General features: G+C 35.3%; 1 protein-coding gene across 1 annotated transcript; it reads right to left on the bottom strand.

Annotated features, from left to right (window-relative positions):
* Window positions 1–588: 588 nt before the first annotated feature.
* On the bottom strand, window positions 589–18,447 carry LOC306853443 (ral guanine nucleotide dissociation stimulator-like 1). Its single transcript, XM_079390863.1, has 17 exons — window positions 18,095–18,447; window positions 13,828–14,102; window positions 12,770–12,814; window positions 11,839–12,008; window positions 11,046–11,188; window positions 10,758–10,961; window positions 10,549–10,652; window positions 9,739–9,823; window positions 9,038–9,109; window positions 8,854–8,940; window positions 7,210–7,242; window positions 6,732–6,853; window positions 6,289–6,381; window positions 6,060–6,183; window positions 4,775–5,065; window positions 3,249–3,363; window positions 589–3,069 (listed from the first exon to the last, which is right to left on the bottom strand). The coding sequence occupies exons 1-17, from the start codon at window positions 18,116–18,118 to the stop codon at window positions 2,924–2,926; spliced, it is 2,133 nt and encodes a 710-aa protein (XP_079246989.1). The 5' UTR covers window positions 18,119–18,447; the 3' UTR covers window positions 589–2,923.
* Window positions 18,448–22,256: the final 3,809 nt, after the last annotated feature.

Below are 22,256 nucleotides of genomic sequence, written 5' to 3'. Positions count from 1 at the left end.
ATTATAAATTTGACATTTCATGCCAAAATTACTTAATTACATAATCCTAATTTACATAAATTACAGAATTTAGACTTTGTCTCATACTTATTACTTTTATCTTAAATTTGATTTACCAAGGACCTCAGAGGAACAATTTTGAATACAAAAAAAGCTATATTATTACTATTTAAAAAAAATAAAAAAATTTTTTTAAATTCACCGAAAAGTCACTTTCATCTGCTATAACATCATAAAATATAGGCCTATAAGTGGACATCGATATACAAAGATGCTGTTTGGCTCTAGTAGGGGCTAACTGACAGAAATTTCACAATTTAATTTGGGATGGGAATTATGGATAAAGGTTAGTCTAGGAATGAGAAATCACACGGTAAGTTTTTAAAACAAGGTATTATGCCAATAGATAATTTTATGTAGACGGGCCATAATTCAATAACAAGCAGAGAACAGCTGTGTCTGAATCAATGAAAGTGTGCTGGACTGTCTAGGAACCCAGACACGCAAATCCTTTAGTTAATCTTGGTTTCCACTTATAGACCAAAGCTTGTTCCATTTCCACAGAATCAGAATCAAAAGCCTTTTCATGAATCTTTTAGTTCAGATTTCTTTATTAATTTCTCCACATATGATCTACTGAAATCACTGATATCTCCATGCTGTGTTCAAAATGCAAAACTGGATATAAAACTGCTTTAATATAACTGGTTCAATATAAGAATGTTTAGGTGCCTAGCACATTATGCAATTGTGACCTTAGATGCATCTTGCTATAGTGGCAGTGACTGTTTAGCATAATCAGCCATAGAAAGCATTTTCTACTAGTTCATTTCAGTGCTATGATTGCCTCTTTTTACATCACAGCAAATCCACATAAATCTGTGCACAACCATCTTTCATCTCAGCTCAGCGTGGAGATTGTTTATTGCAGTATGCGGATGGGCGACCGTTTCATTTCTATGTTTTACATCAAGAGATGACAGAATCTCAAAAGAAAGTGATGCAATGTTTTTCAGACATAAATGCACAAATCCTTCAGTGAAATATTACAGGGTTCAGAATACACTCAGTGTAAAATAAAATAAAATAAAAATTACATTAAAATAAAATAAAAACAAAATATAAAATAAAAGATCAATGCAAAGTATTCAACAACTACCATCTCATATTGTACATAGCATTATATCTAAACTTTTCATCATTAACTAATAACTAATGAATATTGTTTTACTAACATATCTACACTAAAATGGATTTGAGCGATAACAGAATTTATCTTCTTAATTTTACTCTGCAAGAGCTTGTATAAGTCCATGGAAGCACAGACTAATTGTGTAGAGTCCAGTTGCTTGAATTTGATGCTGATGGAGGTTATAAAACACAGTATAAAATATCCACTGAATATTCAGTAATGCTGCCACACTACCTCATTCAATAATAAATGATGATATTTTTAAAAATGGATTCATCAAATGTAATTGAAATCACACGTGACAGTGGATGTGAAAGTGTGTCTCTGGAATGCCACTGCACCTGTTGAAGCGGCTCGTCTTCTCTCTCACACACACACACCATCATCATGCTGTAATCAGGAACACTGTGAACTGATCATGTGTTATCCACAGGCAGTCTGTTTAGACACTGACCTATATAGTCGTCTCAGGCCTCTAGGTGTATGATTGTGTTTCTATTCAAAGTTAGCGCACACTGTAAAAAAAAAAAAAAAAAGGTGGGCCAACTTTAAATTAAGGCAACCAGCTTCAGCAGATTTTTGAGTTCTCTCAACTTATTTTTGTAGGAGATTCTCAACTTTTTGTTGTATAAACTTAATACAACAAGTTGAGAAAACTCAAAAATCTGCTGAAGATGGTTGCCTTAAAATTTTAAGTTGGCTTAACTTTTATTTTTTAATTTTTGTTTCACAGTGCATTATCGTACAGTGTTAGGCTGTTTCATTATGACAGTCAGAGAATGAGAGCTGAAGATCATAGAGAAACTTTGCTTCATCCTATTATCACAGCCCTGAATGTGAGGAATTCAAGAAGGTGCAGTCTTTGTTATCGGTCTCTTGTCATTTAAAACAATTTAAAGCGCCTGAGTTATGAGTTCATGAAACTGAACCCGTGATATTTGTCTTTCCACTGAAGAGTCCTACATCAACATCATTAATGCTATTTACTTACGTCATGTTCCTAGTTTTATCATGCATGGTTCGTTAGTGCATGTTATGCCAAGGAAACAAACTATTCATCAAAATGTAACGTCACCCAGCCCTGACATTTCAACGTTTCACAATCCAATTAAATGCATGCTTATAGTAATACTTCACCCAAAAATAAAAAAAAATGCTGAAATCTTTCTCATCCTCAAGCCATCAAAGATATAGATGAGCTTGTTTCTTCATCAGAACAGATTCATAGAAATTTAGCGTTACATCTCTTGCTCATCGATGGATCCTCTGCAGTGAATGGGTGCCGTCAGAATGAGAGTCCAAACAACTGATAAAAACACCACAATAATCCACAAATAATCCACACCACTGCAGTCCAACAATTAACATTTTGAAAAGTGAAAATCTGAACAAGTGATGTAATGCTAAATTTCTCCAAAATTTCTGATGACGAGGCAACTCATTTGCTTCTTTGATGACCTGAGAAAATGTTCATTTTTGGTTGAACTATTCCTTTGAAGCTCATTAAGTATCCTGTTTCACAGAAATTCATCAAATAACTGAAGTAAAACAGCTTGCGAATGCCATTGAAGTCGTCATCAATTCCCAAGGTGAAATGTGGGACAGAAATAGTTTTTTTTTTTTTTTAAATGACTCCGACATCTCCATTTGTGTCTGAATGACACGTCTTGACAGTTTTCAAAAACTGTTGCATTAAATATGAGTCCTCCAGAATCAAAGCTGAATTTGCTGTTATTTTGTGGCTCGTCCTGATGACAGTGAAACAGAGCGCATGAGTTGTTTCCGCTGGCCTTTTGGGCATCGACGTAGAACAAAGTCATAGTTGGCTGATGTAGACATGGCATAATATACGTTGGCCTTTTTTGGAATATGCAACTCTACAACAAAAATATGCATAAGAATTATAAACATTGCATATGTGCATCATTTTTTTTTTAAAAACAGCATAAGATTAACCTTACATTCATTGATTTAATTTAAACATATAAAGTGGGTTTCAGAACTTCCTCTAATTTAATAATGATTCATTTTATCAGTTTAAATCAGTTTTTAGTACCTCTGCCTTGGGCCAAAACTTGTACGAGGGTGAAGTCCTGCTCACTAACATCCTCCAGGTTGTGTTTTTGCAGAGCTCTCTGGATCACCTGGGCCGTCTTATCCTGACTGGTCAACTGCACAAGAAATCACGGGGAAAAAAACAACATAAAAGGCAGATGAAAACGAACAGAAACCATCCAGTTTTTGCTAAATATTTACAGAAACTTAAAATAAATATTCCACAATCTTTAGTAGGTGATATTCAGCAGAAGAGGATATGAATGTTTACTCAAATAACAGGTTTTGAATTATGTGGATTTATGCACAAATGACTCCTAGATCTTCATTGAATCGCATGAATAGTTCTAAAAGAAAATTTCCTGTTTGGTTTTGGCAGAGCATTTGTAACCGTGTCAGAATTAATCTCTATGACATTTTATTTCAATTAAAAACTTTTTTGTTTTTTCTTTCATAATTTCTTCATAATATCATAATATAACTTTTCACAAAACCAGGTCACAGAGTTTGAAACATATTATCAATCTTTTATACTTAGATATTGTGGCGGGAGGAGCAAACGACAGACACAGTGGGTGTGGCGTCAGGCCTCGGAGAGGTTTTTATTAAACAATAATAATCAAAATATGCACGGGGAAGAGACCGGTCTCCCGAGGAGAGGCGCGCTCGGCATTTAAACGGCGGCGGTGATGAGGCTCTATTCACATCAGGTGCGCCTCATCACACGCCGCCAGCCCTGGCTGTTTCAGCGCCCCTCCTCTCTCACACACCCGCTCCCGTCGGGAGCCTGGTGAAGGGCGGCGAATACGGGACGGGGAGGTGATGATGATAATATATATAAAAAAATGTTACTGGCCAATTCTTGCATTAATTTTCTTATTTTTCTTATATATTTACATGTAATAAAACATAAATAATCATACAATTATAAATCAAACTAGTCGGATATCAGAGACGCAGGAATTAATTATTTTTATTTTTATTATATAATATCATTATTAATTAATTCAATTATAAATTTCATTAATTGTGTATGTGAACTCATATACTATTAAAATTATGTCAAATCAAAATGATTCTAGAGATGCAAGAATACATTATCATTATTGATATTATTGACATTATTATTTTTAAAATGTGTCTGTGTATTCAATTAATAATTTCATTAATTAAATAATTGTTTATGCATATTAGAATTAATTAAATCATTGTATATATATATATACAATATATTATAGATGCTGTACAATTTGTATTATTATATGCATTGTACAATATCTATAGTTACCAAATATTAAATGAGAAAGGCTTTCCTAAAAAAAAGAAAAGAAAAAAAAAGAATGCTGGGTTAAATACAACCCAGTGCTGGGTAAAATATGGACGAACCCAGCGATTGGGTTTCTGCCCAGAAGGTTGGGTTAAACATTTAACCCAACTGTTGGTTGAAAACAACCTAGCATGTGTTCTGTCCAACGTTTACCCAGCACTGGGTTGTATTTAACCCAGCATTTTTTAGAGTGTACTCACCAGTATGCTCTTGTACATGTTGCCATTCTTGCAGAACTCCACGCTGACCCTGATGATGCACGAGTCGTCCACCTGTCTGTTGTAGAAGGGCAGGGAGGTCATGGAGACCGAGCGCTTGTGGGAGGAGACCAGTTGAGGGTCAGCTAATGCAGAAGAAGAGGAGGAGGAGGAGGAAGATGGACTCAGGTTAAGGTCCTGCTGAGAGCTGGAGGATGAACTAGACACAGTGGAGGAATCACGAGAGGAAGACGAGGGGAAAGTCTCAGTGTTCTGACCACAGCTGGAAAGAGACTAGAGATGAGAGGAGACAGTCACATTTTAGAGACATTTTTAAAAAAATACCATTTCACCAAGCAAGAGTTCAGGACTGGTACAAATAGGTTTGGATACAAGCAAAATACCAGACGACAGGGATATTGTAAGGAATTGAATGGTCAATATAATGACTGAATGATAAATCACATCAGTTTTGTTGATTTGAGCTTAAATTGTTTTATTATGTGAGAGAAATGATAGCAAATGAAACTAGCTACGTAGAAAATAGGATGCTGCTGGATACACCAAGGTTAGGGGTTCAATTCATGTTAAAATGTAGCTTCAATGCATATAATCAAATGCATGAATGTAATGTTGAGCATACTTTTCAAAACTAAGCAGCAGCTTCAAACGATGATAGCGATTAGCACCAAAATTTCCAAGAATTTGAAGCATTCGAGTGCTGACGTCTGTCTGTCCCTGAATACGATGCAGAGGGCATGACTCCTGAAATAAAGCACGCTTCTTAAATGCTGTGGCTGAGTCGTGACAGTGACGTAAACACGAGCGGTGGGATATTAAAAGCAAGGACAGAGGCTTTAGTAAGGATGTCCTTAGAAGTGAACTGTGATAATATCTCGATGACCTTAAAAACATAAAATGGCTCTTATGCTCGCTAAGGCATTTGCTTGTTCAAAAATACAGTAATAACTGTAATATTGTGGAATATTATCACAATTGAAAAAAATGTGAATACATTTTTAAAATGTAATTTATTCCTGTGATCAAAGCTAAATTTTCTGCATCATTACTCTTCAGTGTTGCATAATCCTTCAGAAATCATCCTAATATACTGATTTGCTGCTCAAGAAACATTCATTCATATTTAAATATGAAAAGAGGTGTATTTAAATAACTGTAATGATAGTTCGTTAGGAATAAAAAAAAAAAGTGAAAGTCCCTATTGATTTAAATACACAAAATGAAACTGTCTAAATGAATAAATGTAAATGTGTTCACAGTCAAGTACCGGTGATATAAAAGATGTTGATTGAGAAGCGGATATTTCCTCAATTTCAGAGCTGCTGGATCCTGATGAGGACACGCTGATCTGGTCTGCATTCTTTTTGGACCCCTCGTTCCCTGACAAGAGCCTGCAAACAGATTTCTCCTATATTATGCTAATAAAACCTGGCAGCTGACAGGACAGTTGCAGCAAACTTAAGTTAAAATGGTGTTTAAGATGAACGTATACTTACGATGAGAGCTTTTTGGTGAGAGTTCGGTGACTCCAGCCACTGTTGGATGGAGAAGTGTCATGAGGAGTCTCCAGGTGTCTAGAAAATTCATAGCTGAGGACAGGGACACATAAGCACAATTAAAATCTAGGAATAGGAGTAATGTCATGCCAGAGTTTTGGGGGGAAATCTCTTTAAAGTTATACAATTATTTGTAAAACTTCAGGCTGTAAAACACTTCAACTTCAGATTTCTATTCTATTCTTTTTCATTTTCTTTTTTATTTATTTTTATATTTGTATTTTATTTTATATTTGATTTATTTTACAATTTCTAAGACTGTTTTGTTCTGTTATATAAGATTACACTTCATTCTGTTGTTTTTCATTTTGTGTTTGTTTATATATATATATATATATATATATATATATATTACAAATTATATTATATTTTTGTAGTCTCACCTCTCCTGATCCGACAGCAGTTTCTGACTCTGTAGCCAGGCAGCGATCTCAGGATGACGAGGTAAAACATACTGGGAACACACGGCCTGCAGCTGACGGATCTGCCTTAAAATCTCATATTCCTGCAAAACAGTGGGAGTAATTTCCCATGAAACAAAGAGGCAAAGCAGAAACATACAGAGCAAAAGATTAAAGAGGAATACAAGGAACAAAGCCATGACTGTTACGTAACACACCCTGCACAAATAATCAGTCATGAGATTAATATCAGTGTGCCTTCAGAAGAAGAGAGTGCTCTGTAAACATAAGGCTATCTGCAGCGCCAATGTCAAACCGCCACTTTACAGAGGACTTTATATTTGTTCAAAATGGGCTCTTTAAGATCACACCAAATCTACAGCAACAGCATCTGGACAAAGGCAGCTCACTTTGGGAACATTTAATTAGACAGTTAAGAAGATAAACAAAGAGTACTCACCCGTCTCCTCTTTTCAAAATTAATGAGGCCACCCTGTTAATAGTATTAACAGAAATAAATCAAAATGATACATAATGACAATTCTGCATGTGCAACCAAATGAAAAATGGATATAAATAGAACTACTTCACATTTTCAAAAGAAAATATGAATGATGCAAACATCAAGGTGTTGCTAGTTGTCTGCTATCTTTTCCTTAGGTGCTATGCAGTTGCTAGGGTGTTCTGGCTGGTCAGTTGAGCGTTGCTAGAGCGATGCTAGGGTTTTGGGCATGATATTTAGGCACAATAGGGCCTTTCGCACCGCAGGAACCTTTTCATAGTACACAAACTAATTGTGGAACCACCCACTTTTTGGCATAATGCAATGCAATGTAATGCATTTACTATGATGTTCTGATTGGTCTTCTAGAGTAGTCTGAGTGTTGCAAAGGTGTTGCTAGGGTGTTCTGGCTGGTCCCTAGAGCATTGCTAGGGTGGTGGTTGTAGAAGATTTTTTATTAGTCCAAATATGAATTAATCAAGTATAATTAATGTGACTTTAACCACTTGTGTATTAAGCTATATTTCCATTATAAGCATATGCCTGTGTGTTAAGGGCTCGCATGGATTGAATGTTCTGACCCTCATGATGGGAAACATATGTGGAAATACAAAGGAGGCTTCTTTCCTTAAACACGTCTAGGAGCCCCTTCTCTCTAGGGAAAGAACATATGTATAAGGAATATTGCCAAAAAAGGAAAAATGCACATGTATGAAATGTTCTGAACACACCTAGAAGAAAGACTATATAAAGAGAAACTAAGAGAACGTTTAGGAGAACTTTTCTGCAGAAGACTTCTCGGCTTTATTTTCTTGTTATTATAAAGTCTATTTTCTGGCATCGAAATCCCAAGAATTCGAGAGTGATTCTTCATAGAAAAGGCGGAAGCCACCACATGGTGTGCATCATTTTTGAGCATATTGTAAAGCAGCTACTATGATGTTCTGAGTGCGCTTTAGCACATTTTCTTCTAGAGTTGTCTGAGTGTTGCTAGGGCACTGCTAAGGTGTTGCTAGAGTGATCTGAATGTTCACTAGGATGTTTCTAAGTGGTTGCAAGATAGTTGCTAGGGTGTTCCGCATGTTTTTAACACACAATAATTTGACTGTTTAGGTGTTCTGAGTGTTTTTAGCTCATTCTCTGCTAGGTGTATTCAATCTAGTGAAGACATCCTTAGTGTTGCTAGGGTGTTGCTATGGTGTTGCTAGGGTGTTCTGTATGTTTTTAGCACACAGTAATGTAGCTATTAGGGTTCTCAGAGTGTTTTTCAGCCCATTCTCTGCTAGGGGTATTTTGAGTGTTGCTAGGGCCTCACAAGGCTGTTGCTATGGTGTTGCTAGGGTGTTGAAAGGGTGTTCTGGATAGTCATTAAAACGTTTTTAACTGGCTGCAAGGTAGCTGCTGTGGTGTTCTGCTGATTTTAGTGCCTAGTTATGTGGCTGCTGGGGTGTTTGGGGTGTTTTTAGGGCATTCTGTGCTAGGGTATGGTTACTAGGGAGTTGCTAGTTGTTTGCTAAGCAATGAAAATGTAATATGAGTATCACTAATAAAGGTAAGCACTCAGTCATTTCTAAACAAACATGATTCTGATTCCAGCCTCACCTCCACATTGTCTGGTAGAGCAGTGTCCAGCATGGTCAGTACTGTAAGGTATGTCCCCAGGTATGGAACCGTCCCTCCAGCTGAGATCTGTAAGAAATCACTCTGCTGTTAATCACCTGAACCGCATCGCTCAAAAACACTGATCATTAAACAGAAAAAGCATCCCATCTGTCATCATCTTTACCATCTGTTTTGTTAGAAGGCATCTCTTGGATGTTTTTGTGGAGGTGTTATCCGTGTCAGTTTGGCTCCCATCCTAAAATATGTGAGAAACAGCATGTAGTCAAGCTAAGGGGTGACACTCAAATAATTATAAAAATACATAGCATAAACAAATACTAGGTCAAATAGTCTGAACTGAGCCCTTTGTTTTTGTTCATCGGTCATAAGAATTGTGCAACTCTGAGATCAGGTCATTGCTCCGATAATCTCAGCACAGTGTGCTCAAACAGAGAAGTCAGTTTTAGACAAACATCACCTGTGTCTCAGTCCATAATATCATAAGTGGATTAAGAGAGAAAAGAACTCCAAATGTGAGATCAAATGTCTTCCTCTTGAAATTGCAAAAGAACATTAAATTAAATTCACAAGTCGCTTGAACTGATTTAAAAAACCTGGTTAAAAGAAGCAACGTCTACTCAAGGCATATTGATTATCGTGATCTTTTCATCAGGTAGCACAATGTTTCAGCGTTGTTATTGTTAACTAAATCTGTTAGTTTCGGTAAATGAAATAAAGCTGAAATAAAAACTAGATTAAAAACTTTAACAGAAAATGGAAATGTTGCCTTGTGAACTAATTGAAATAAATAGGTTTAAGCTGAAGTACTGAAATGAAAAAAAAAATAATAATTAAAAAAACACTAATAAAATATTCATAGCTTACATCCACAAAGATTTCTCGGCTGGTCAGAACACAGTTCTCATCTGGGAACGTTTTACACAGGTTCCCAAAGACAGACATGGCCTCTCTGGAGACACAGAATCAGAGGTTTACAACAATAAACATTATGGTTAAGCCATAAAATAATTATGGCTTAACCATAATGTTTTCCAATGGCTCAGGTTTTCTACTAAGCCGTTGGGGAAAAAAAACTATATAGAGAACAAAACCAGCTATACCAGACCAGTGTTGGGAAGGTTACTTTGGAAATGTAATAGGTTACAGATTACAAGTTACTCTTTTTAAAATGTAATAAGAAGTGTAACTATTTACCTTATTAAAGTAAGTGATTAGATTTGATTACTTTTTCATTACTTTTCTAAATTTCTAACAAATGTTTTTTAACTGTTAATCATTTTCAAACATTTAAAGCAGTCAGGGTTAGCCTTACAGTAGCACTTACAGTAGACTTGTAAAATCCTTAATCACTTGAACTAAGATTGTAATAATTTAATTTTAAATCACAGCCATGACAAAATCAGACATTATCAGCTCTTTTTACTGTGGGATCATTCTGAGGTTAAATACAGATTTAAAATCAAAAGATAAGAAGTTTAATAGCTATGAAACTGTTTTTGAAATCAAATCTTTACATAGCTATGACAGGAAACACTGGCAATATCTAACAAACCATAAATCAATGGAAAGTTTATTTATTCAGCTTTCAGATTATGTATAAATCACAGTTTCGAAAAATTGACCCTTATGATTGGTTTTGTGGTCCAGGGTCACATTTGTGCAGTGTATCTGTACCTGCTGACAGCAGCCCATGTCCTCCTTAGTCTGTAGATGGGGTTGGACTGAAGGGCAGACAAAATGGCCTTAAGAGAAGAGAAGTTCTTCAGCTCTCTGCACACCTGCGTGAAAAGAAATGAAAAAATATTCTCACATGGATAGCATGAGAGTGATTTTGAAACACTAAAGATCATTTAAACCTGCACCTGTCCCTAAAAAGAGCGAACCTGTGCAATCTGAACCCATTTCTCGATGACTCTGGCTCTTTGTGTGACAGACGACGAGGATCGAAGCAGAGAAGTGATGACCCAGTTGGTGACTGCATTGAACTGAGCGATGGTGGCCCAAATAGTGGGTGAGAGGTTCTCCTTGTCCCGTTGAGACCACACACAGCCCAGACACTGGAAAGGGACCACCTTCATAAACAGGTCCTACAACATCAGGAACACCAACATTACAAGTCTATATGATCGTGAGGAGTCAAACAGAAGCAAACAATAAACACTGGCACTCACAGCATCCATTCGTGTGAGCTGTTCTGCAACATCCGTAACGGAGAAACCCATGAAATCTGCCAGGTTATCTGACTCATAGTCGCTCGCCTCCTTATTCAAAGATGATTCTTCTATTTGATCAACTGGACCACCTGCCACAACATCTGGATGTGCAAAAGACAGACAATTCATGGCTACACTGATTCAAGAGGCTAAACGTTGAGATCTACATGCATCTTTCAGCCTATAACAATAAAAAACATAAAATGATGTGCACAAACAAAAAAAAGTAATTATATATCTATATAACTGAGAGACTATATAGAATATTTGTGCATTTATAAATATAAAAATGTGTGTACATTCATAAATAAAAATAAATAAAATTAATTTAAACACTCATTTGTAACACTGCAGGACTAGTAAGATGACCTGCAAAAAAGAATAATATATGAAAAAGTTAATATTAAATATGGTAAAAATATACACCAACTAAAAGTGTATTTTTTTTTTTTTTTTGGAAAGACGACTCTCTTATGCTTACCAAGGCTGCATTTATTTGATCAAAAAAAAAAGTGTGGAAAATTGTGAAATGTTATTACAATCTTAAATAACTGTATTAAAATGTAATGAATTCCTGTGGTCAAAGCTGGGGAAACTGTGATACATTTGTTCAGGACTCTTTGATGAATAGAAGAATCAAAAGAACAGCATAAATGTTAATTTAGAAATGTTTTCAGCCTATAACAATAGCTGACTGACGAGCACATCAAATAAAAATGTGATAATTCACAAGAGATTATCCAACAATGACCTTCAGCCTGGAATTTCTTAAGGAGTGTTTCATAGTGCTTGGCCAGGGGGAAGAGAACGGGGTGTCCTCTCAGCTGTAAGCACATGAGACGCAGTGACGAGTGCATGGGAGCATCCCTGAAATCATCACTGTACTCCTCCAACCACATCTGAAGCACTGTCCACAAAGAGCTGTGAGGAAACCAGGAAAGAAGAAAATTAAATATTGAAGTTGTATTTTCAAAATTGTATTACAGAAACTGTACAAATTGACAGAACCATAGAGCCACATTGTTTAATTTGTGATAATTTTGCACTGATAAGGGACAACACAAACTACGAAAACATATTTTATTACAGTTTAACAGTTTATACATAGAAAAAAACTTAAATTTTCAGTTCATCAAAATATCCACCATTAGCAGCTATTACAGCTCTGCATAATCTGGGCATCCGAGCTGTCAGTTTATTCAAACATTGACTTTGAATTGGCAATCAATTGTTGAAGCTACAGTATTAAGGTGTGCTGACCCAAAAATCTTTTAAAAACCAGTAACCAGGCATCACAGCTGGCAAAGGGGCATGTCTGACTTTGACATGTATATATTGCCATTATTATGTTTTATTGCTGGTCTTCAATGATAATGTCAAGTTACTTAATTTATTTGCACCAAAAATTGATAAGGACTTATGCTGATATCGTCAAAAACCACACTTTGGGTGCCAGAGGTGTTTCCAAACTATATATAAATATATATATATGTGTGTGCATGTATATATATATACACACGCACACACACATACCGCATTTTATAATATACTGTAGGCTATAGCCTATATGACGTGTGTGTATAATACAAACAGCATTGTAAATCAACAATGACAGTTTAATCAATGTTTACTGCACATTAAAGGTTAAAGGTGACAAAAATCATAATAGAGTATATTTTTACCTGTTAGGGTAATTGATGCTGTCAAGCGCAGAGGCAAGGTTGTCCCTATTAGGAAAAAAATGGAAATGTACAGTTCTTTATAAATACTACTTATGTATAAACATTACCAATAGTGTTTGTGTTTAATTATTTTAAGACACTTGTCTTAAAACAGTCTTGACAAAATAGTGTAAAAAGAGACTATAAATCAAACTACCAAGACACACCTTTACATTTTACATGTTCAAGAAAGATATAAAGACTGATGCAGAACTGCTTAAAACCTTTATTTATTAGTATCAGCAATTGTTTTCCAGTAAAACTATCTAAAAGACACATTTACTTGAGTAGATAAATTTAGTAGTAAGTAAATAAATTAATAAATAAAGTGTGACAAATACAAATAGTGCAATAAAAAAAATAGAGCAACAAATAATTAAAGTGTGATAAAGACAAAATAGTGCAATAAAAAATTAAATAAATAAAATGTGATAACCAAATAAATAAAATCTAGATTGTTTTCCAGTAAAAATATCTAAAAGACACATTTACTTGAGAATTAAGTAGTAAGCAAATACATAAAGTGTGATACATAAAAATAGTGCAACAAACAAACAAACAAATAAATAAATGTAATTAGGTTTATATGGTATTGGTCTAACATCTTTCAAACTTTATAAGTGATGCTTTTAAATTGCAAGATTCAACTAACACCCAAGGTATGAGCTGTGTTTTCAGACAAGTCTGTCATATTCTGTAATTGGTCTCGCCGATTTAATGAAAAGGCTTTTACAACACAAGTGTTAAATCAAATATGTGAAATATATCATTAAAACACTGCATAATTAATATACACAGTTTCTCTTCTGCCTCATAAAGAAAGGTTGATAAGTATATAAAGCCATGAACCCTCAGAGGTGACGATGGAAACTGAGCTCAAGGAAGTGGTCAGTGATGACGTATCTTAATGATGCAGGAGGGAAAAAAAACAAAAAACAACAACACTCACAAACTAGAGATAAGCAAATGCAGCTGGCCATCACAAACTCACATTTGCATGTGCACACATCTAAACACACCTCTGGAGGAGCATCTCGATGAGTTTGTTGGAGCTAGTGAAGGTGCGATACGTGGACAGCAGTATCCTGCCATAGTCTTGCTCCTGACAGCAGGGGTCCAGAAGGTGAGAGACCAGCTTGTCCAGCGTAGCCGCTTTCAACCTGCGTACTTTACATGTTCGGTACTGAACGAAAGCCTCTGTGGGATCTGCCGACTGCTGGACCGGCTCTCTACGCAGGGTGATCCCAAACACCGCCCCGTCTTCATGCTCCTCACCCCACTCCTGAACAGGCTCCTTTGCCACAGATACGAAAAACATTACTTCTACTAATAATAATACTGCAGTTTACCAAAAAAAAAAGAATGTTATAATTTTCTATTTTTACTTATGCGCACTGTTCCAGATCTATACTTTTGTTTTGTTTTGTTTTGAAAATATATTTTTTTAAAGAATTAAAGCATTTTTTAAAGCATTTTCATTTTTGAGGGAATTATTTGTATAATTTAGAGAATATATTAAATATCTGACATAAATATGATTAATTATGGTGAAAACATAATAGAAATAGTAACCACCTAGTTACACCTACAGTAAAATACACACTTGTGTTAAAAAAAAAAACCTGTAAAAAAGTTATATTGTGAAATATTACTACAATTTAGCGGGTTTTCAATTTGAATATATTTTCAAATGTAATATATTCCTGTGATACAAAGTTGAATTTTCAGCATCATTACTCCAGTCTTCAGTGTCTCATGATGCTTCAGAAATCATTCTTATATGATTAGCTGCTCAAGAAACAAAAAATATTTTTGTGATACATTTCTTTCTACATTAAAAGATGAATAGAAAGTACAAAAGAACAGCACTTATTTAGAAATATTTTGCAACATTATAAATGTCTTAACCATCACTTTGAATCTATTTAATGCATTCTTACTGGATAAAAATATTCATATGAAAATAAATCATACTGACCCTAAACTTTAATGTATTCTTAAATTTGTATACATTTTAAAATCATTATATTATAAACATTTGAGTTAAGCAAGAGAAAATCCTGTCATCATTTACTCACCCTCAAGTAGTTCCAAACCTGTATGAATGTCTTCATTCTGCTGAACACAAAGGAAGATATTCTGAAGAATGTGGGAAACAGAGCAGTACTGGGGCACCATTGACTTCCATAGTATTTTTTTTCCTACTATGGAAGTCAATGGTGCCCCAAAACAGCCTGGTTACAAACTTTCTTCCTTTGTGTTCAGCAGAACAGAGACATTCATACAGGTTTGGAACTACTTGAGGGTGAGTAAATGATGACAGGATTTTCATTTTTGGGTGAACTATCCCTTTAATGCAACCTATAACATAGCACCTAATGGATGTGCTTCTAAATCAGATACTAACCAAAAATACTAGCCATAATACACTGTTTGTATAACAACACTGGGGACCAGCCTGTCAGCTAAAAGCAGCATGGATTTGCAAACCACAGACATGAGGACAAAGAGTCATTATGACGAGCAGCTGATGTGACTGTAACATTAGGGCAAGTCCACACAAGCACACCTCGGGATCAGTCCTGCTGCTGAGTGTGGGTTATGTGCTCACCGTAAACTACTATTATGAGCTGCTGTGACACTCAAAACTATCAATTACAGCCCATTATTGACGAGTTAAAAGGATAAACAAGACGAGAGCTGAAGATGTGAAAACACAGGCAAGCAAAACAAGAGACTACTGTTTAAATCCAAAGCGCTTGAAAACAAGAAAAAGGAATAGTTGCAGTGGCTAGGGTATTTTGGGATGGCCAGCAAAGTTTAAAACTCTAGTTTTTAAGGCAGTGGCTATTTGAAACAGCATGTCTGCCTCAGCATTTGTTCATAACTACAGCTATTGTAACTCACAATCTGAATATAACACGAGTCTTTCCTAATGAATAAGAAAACTGAAATGTCTTTTGATTTATTCCAGTGAACAAACACTACAGCTAATGAGAAGCTGTCCACAGCTCAAGAGGAACAGCACTTCACTTCAAAGGACATGCACCTGGGACCTTGTATTTTCAGCTTGGGACCCAAAACATATCATTATACATAAAAAAAAAAAAACATACCATTAAAGCTGCATAATATGGCATCATTCGATTTCTCAAAAGCAATTTTAAACCTTTTAAACCATTTTTATCTGGTCCTTTTTCCAAAACATTCCCATTCTCAGTGCTCTGTCAGCTATGCAGTCTTAAAAAAAGGTGCTTCAAAAGGTTCGTCAAGCGATGCCATAGAAGAACCATTTTTTGATTACACAAAGAACCATTCAATTAAAGGTTCTTTAAAGAACCATCTCTTCCTTACCTTATTATAATCTGAAGAAACTTCTTTCCCCACAAAAAACAAATAAGTTTTTGTGAAACAGAAATGTTCTTCAGATGTTAAAGGTTCTTTATGGACCCATAAAAAAAAAGGTTCTTCTATGGCATCATGAAGCACCTTTATTTTTAAGAGTGTATATCTCCTCTAAACCGCACTCTACTGTAGACGCATTCATAAAATTTTTCTCTCAATCACACGAGGCCATGGGCATCTGCCATCAGTTAGCAGGACACGAGAGAAACTGGCTATTATTCAAGGACCAGCAAAAGAATAAAGTCTGCTTTCTGATGCTCAACAAACAGTCCGGGCCATGTGTGTTGTCAGTAAAGCACAGAACTTGCACATGAGAATTTTTCCCCCTCAACAAAATAAGCTGTTCAACAAAAGCTGAACTGGAAGTGCTGCTGACTAGGTCATTTACTTTGGCTTAATGTCTGTTGCCCACATTCACCAGGCCAAATCTCACAGCAGACAAAATAGAGGCACATGACACACAACGCTGGGCACAAACTGCTGGCTGGTGTTGATTAGTTAGTTAGCACAATGAGACAAATGTGACAAACAAAATGGAAAACAGGTTTCACGTCAAAAAGTAAACTATCGCAATGTATCTTAGTATATTCTATAAGATACACTCAATATCATACTCTCTCTCTCTCATATATATATATATATATATATATATATATATATTTTATATGCATTTAAAATGCCCTATGGTCTATTGAAACAAACAAATAAATAAATAAAATGTACAGACAAAAATTTTAATAAATCAACTGACAAATTATTCAGTTTTGAACTTATATTCAACTTGATTCATCTTGAACTAAATATTCGCTTGAAACAAAATGGAAAACAGGTTTCACATCAAATGTTAAAAAAAGTTATATCGCAATGTGTCTTCAAAAATACACAGTATATTCTATAAGATACACTCAGTATTATTCTCTCTCTCTCTCTCTCTCTCTCTCTCTCTATATATATATATATATATATATATACACACACATTTATAATTTTTTTAATAATTTAAAATGCACTACATTCTATTGAAATAATAAACACATACATACATAGTGAATATGTAGTGCATGCAAGAGACGATTGGGAAAACAAAACTACTGCTTTGACCGACAGAAATTGCAATAAATAAATCGCATAAAATTACAACATTTAAAACAGTTTTTTACATAACATTTTTTACATGTATTTTTATTTATTTATTTATGTTCTGATTGTGATTATGATTCTGCATTATTATTATTGTGGTATATGCAACTGCAATCGCACGTTCTGGACTTGGCAAATGTCTATTGTCCATCTATGTATGAAATTATTGCTTATTTTGCTTGTGTCCTTGAGCTTGGGAAAGGCTCTATATAAATTAAACTTGTTATTATTATTAAACTTATGAGTTTAATGTAAACTTATAGAAGTTTAATGTAATTTTATGTTGCAATATATTTAATGTATTTTTATATGTGTATGTAAACCCACATTAGCACAAACAAATATACATTGAAAGAAAAATATTCACTTTTGCACAACATACTCACTTTATACTAGATAATTTGCACAAATCCATGACTAGAAAAAAAAAACAGCAACTTGTCCCAGAGAACTGATTTATGACAATGTAGTAGAACAGTAACTTCAAGCCCCTCTCTGACCCACATTGAACGGCCTCGTCTGTCAGCACGGATGTATATCTGTCAGGTGCTGGGACAGCACATATTCTGAACACGATCTCTTACTCTATTTAAAGAGCATTCAGGCCACAGCAACACACTGCATTCAACACATACAACTCAACACATAACACACTTACATTAAGCGCAAGTTGCCCAACTATAAAGAAGCCTACTTGTCATTCAAAAACAGACATCAGAAATAAATAATCCATTGTCTTACCATTGTCAACTCCCATTTTCCCATTTCTACGGGGATGCTTTTATCATATAATCCTTCCCATCCTCATAAAAAAATAAAAATAAAAAAAAACGGAAAAACATAATCGCCTTGTAGAGAATAAAAGCATTTCGCTAGAAAATAAACATTTTGAGGGTTGCATGTAACATTAAAGTCATTACGCTATTTATAACATCTGTTGCATATAAAACAAACGAAATACGCGAATATCATAGACACAAAATTAAACGATTATTATCGTATAGTCTACATACTCTCAAACTATCAGAAAAGCCTATCAAACGCACATCATGGTAGAATATCCTTGCCTTGAGACAGACAGATCGCTCTAATGTGTCGTTTCACCTGCGCTCATAAGGGCATCATAAAGTGGGAGGTGTTAAAGAAGGAAGCATCTCACCATTTACACTGGAAGCCACGATACAAAGCTACAACGTTGATATTAGATTCAACAAGCAATATGCAAATAATTTCATGACTTTAAATCGAGTTTCTGATTGTTGAGCTTCCTCTATAGCGCAAGCCATGGCTCTGTGAGCTAAACTTTAATCTGAAATATAATTTAAAAAAGGAAAAAACACGAAGGCTGTGTTTGTGGCATGCACATCATGTTTTTTTAATTGTACAAAATGTTAAATGATTTTTACATTTACTTTCATAGATTTTGTCGGTGTACCGTCTGGTACTGATCTACCTCCTCAGGAGAACGAAGAGTTAATCATTTAGTCATTTGGCAGACGCTTTTATTATATTTTTTTTTTGACCTGAATGAAACGTGCATTCGTGAAAAGGTTACTTTTATAAATAAATAAATACATATTATTATACCAATATTTTTGCGCCATTTTCCCCCAAATGTTAATTTTTGTAATTAACTATACAGGGTATATACGCTACTTACATATCTAATATATCAAGATGTATACAGAGAATGACAACGTTTCAACACAAAATCTATTTGAATTTTTAAAAATGAATAAATAATGCAGTTGCTGTCAATGTCATAATTTTAGAGAATTATGGCATTGACATTAATATCTATCTATCTATCTATCTGCTATATTAGTTCAATAGATTTTATATAACATTCAAATAATCTGTGTGTATAAAATTTAAATGTATGTTTCAAATACACTTTGACTTGTACTCTGTGTACCAATCATATTATGAAGGCTCTGACAGCCAATCTTATCATTTTAAATATTACTTCTATATCCTCATAAAATTCAGGGCTTGAGATAAAATGCCTGAGGGAAGGGCTTTTCTGGTTGGCGCACAAAGAAGGCCAAGAGCTCAGTGTGGGTCCCGTGGGACTGTTGTGACATGGTTACAGTCGTCACTGCCGATCATCTGATCTAGCCGCTTCTTGCCAAATAATATTTTACACACAGAGACATGTGTGCTTCATTAGCTACTATGAGGGCAGGTGGAATTTTCCAATCTCAAATTATGTTTTATCTCAGAAGCAAAATGAAGTGAGATGAAACAAATTGTAATTAGGACATGGCTGGGACTGTGAAAATGATAGGACAAGCTAAGGCCGCAAAACCTATCCTAATATGATGTCATTTTGCCGAGCACACATAACGCCTATTTTCTGTGTTAATAAACAATAACTTGAAATCTGAGCTGTGGATTGAACTCTCAAAAGTGTATGAGCTCTATAAAACAGGGTTTGGCTGTAACAGGAAGACATCGGCCCCTGGAGATGTGGGTATCATGGAGAAGCATTAACACGTCACTATGGGAGCTGTGCTTCTGTATTGTTGAGGGACTTCTGGCACTTTGAAAACAGTGTTACCCAAGACGGTTTGTTTTAACACCATGGTTATTTGTAGCACAACAGAACTTCCCTATGGGAATGAGATTTTGTATTTTAGTTCTTTCCTGTATTCTAGAATATCAGAAAACACTTTTTTATTACCTGGTTAGATAAGGGCAAAACATAATAATTACACCTCCATAAAAGCTCAAGACATCTTTCAACATTTAAAATATGGGAAACATGACTTGTTTATTGGATTTTGATGTTGCATTTTAGTACATTTCTAATATTCTACTGTTTTCACTCGGAACGGTAGAATTTTGGAGAACATTTTTATATTTTACAGACAAGTTATGACAATAACAATTCCATAAGAGTTCAAGAGAACTTACAAACTATAAAATATAGTGAATTTGAGTAAATTTAGCTCAGCTCACCCTATATTGAAATTTCTCCATAGAGTTAATATTGTTGTTGACATGATTTGAAATTGACAAAGTAAACAAAGATGCAGTTAGAATCAGCATATGAAGCAAGTTTAAATAATAAAAAGTGAGAAAAAAGTGAAAAGTTTAAACAATACCACCAGAGATGAAGTTTAACTTATAGGTGCTGGTCATAAAATTAGAATATCATGAAAAAGTTGATTTATTTCAGTAACACCATTCAAAAAGTGAAACTTGTATATTAGATTAATTCATTACACACAGACTGATATATTTCAAATGTTTATTTCCTTTCATTTTGATGATTATAACTGACAACTAATGAAAGTCCCAAATTCAGTATCTCAGAAAATGAGAATATTGTGAAAATGTTCAATATTGAAGACACCTGGTGCCACACTCTAATCAGCTAATTAACTCAAAACACCTGCAAAAGCCTTTAAATGGTCTCTCAGTCTAGTTCTGTAGGCTACACAATCATGGGGAAGACTGCTGACTTGACAGTTGTCCAAAAGACGACCATTGACACCTTGCACAAGGAGAGCAAGACACAAAAGGTCATTGCTAAAGAGGCTGGCTGTTCACAGAGCTCTGTGTCCAAGCACATTAATAGAGAGGTGAAGGGAAGGGCAAGATGTGATAGAAAAAAAGTGTACAAGCAATAGGGATAACTGCACCCTGGAGAGGATTGTGAAACAAAATCCATTCAAAAATGTGGGGGAGATTCACAAAGAGTCGACTGCAGCTGGAGTCAGTGCTTCAAGAACCACCACGCACAGACGTATGCAAGACATGGGTTTCAGCTGTCGCATTCCTTGTGTCAAGCCACTCTTGAACAAGAGACAGCGTCAGAAGCGTCTTGCCTGGGCTAAAGACAAAAAGGACTGGACTGCTGCTGAGTGGTCCAAAGTTATGTTCTCTGATGAAAGTAAATTTTGCATTGCTTTTGGAAATCAAGGTCCCAGAGTTTGGAGGAAGAGAGGAGAGGCACATAATCCACGTTGCTTGAGGTCCAGTGTAAAGTTTCCACAGTCATTGATGGTTTGGGGTGCCATGTCATCTGCTGGTGTTGGTCCATTGTGTTTTCTGAGGTCCAAGGTCAACGCAGCCGTCTACCAGGAAGTTTTAGAGCACTTCCTGCTGCTGACCAACTTTATGGAGATGCAGATTTCATTTTCCAACAGGACTTGGCACCTGCACACACTGCCAAAGCTACCAGTACCTGGTTTAAGGACCATGGTATCCCTGTTCTTGATTGGCCAGCAAACTCGCCTGACCTTAACCCCATAGAAAACCTATGGGGTATTGTGAAGAGGAAGATGCAATACGCCAGACCCAACAATTCAGAAGAGCTGAAGGCCATTATCAGAGCAACATGGACTCTCATAACACCTGAGCAGTGCCACAGACTGATCGACTCCATGCCACGCCGCATTGCTGCAGTAATCCAGGCCAAAGGAGCCCCAACTAAATATTGAGTGCTATACATGCTCATACTTTTCATGTTCATAGTTTTCAGTTGGCCAACATTTCTAAAAATCTTTTTTTTTGCATTGGTCTTAATTGATATTCTAATTTTCTGAGATACTGAATTTGGGACTTTCATTAGTTGTCAGTTATAATCATCAAAATTAAAGGAAATAAACATTTGAAATATATCAGTCTGTGTGTAATGAATGAATCTAATATACAAGTTTCACTTTTTGAATGGTATTACTGAAATAAATCAACTTTTTCATGATATTCTAATTTTATGACCAGCACCTGTATGTGCTAAACATAAAGGAATAGTTCACCCAAACATGAAAACTTGCTGAAAAATTTACTCACCCTCAGACCATTCAAAATGTAGAGAAGTTTGTTTCTTCATCATAACAGATTTGGATAAATTTAGCATTAAATCACTTGCTCACTAATGTATCCTCTGCAGTGA

Source organism: Barbus barbus, assembly GCF_936440315.1.
Source record: "Barbus barbus genome assembly, chromosome: 3".
Lineage (NCBI taxonomy): Eukaryota > Metazoa > Chordata > Actinopteri > Cypriniformes > Cyprinidae > Barbus > Barbus barbus.
Note: the sequence above shows the minus strand (reverse complement) of the source record. Positions and strands in the feature narration are given on the sequence as shown.

Bases quoted from the DNA above. Each gene is read 5' to 3' on its own strand.
- LOC306853443 (XM_079390863.1), bottom strand. From the start codon at position 18,118: ATGGGAAAATGGGAGTTGACAATG. The intron at 9,110-9,738 runs GTAAGCTATGAA...CACATATTTTAG, and splicing joins GCCGAGAAATCTTTGTGGAT to GATGGGAGCCAAACTGACAC. The intron at 5,066-6,059 runs GTACTTGACTGT...TCTCATCTCTAG, and splicing joins CAACATCTTTTATATCACCG to TCTCTTTCCAGCTGTGGTCA.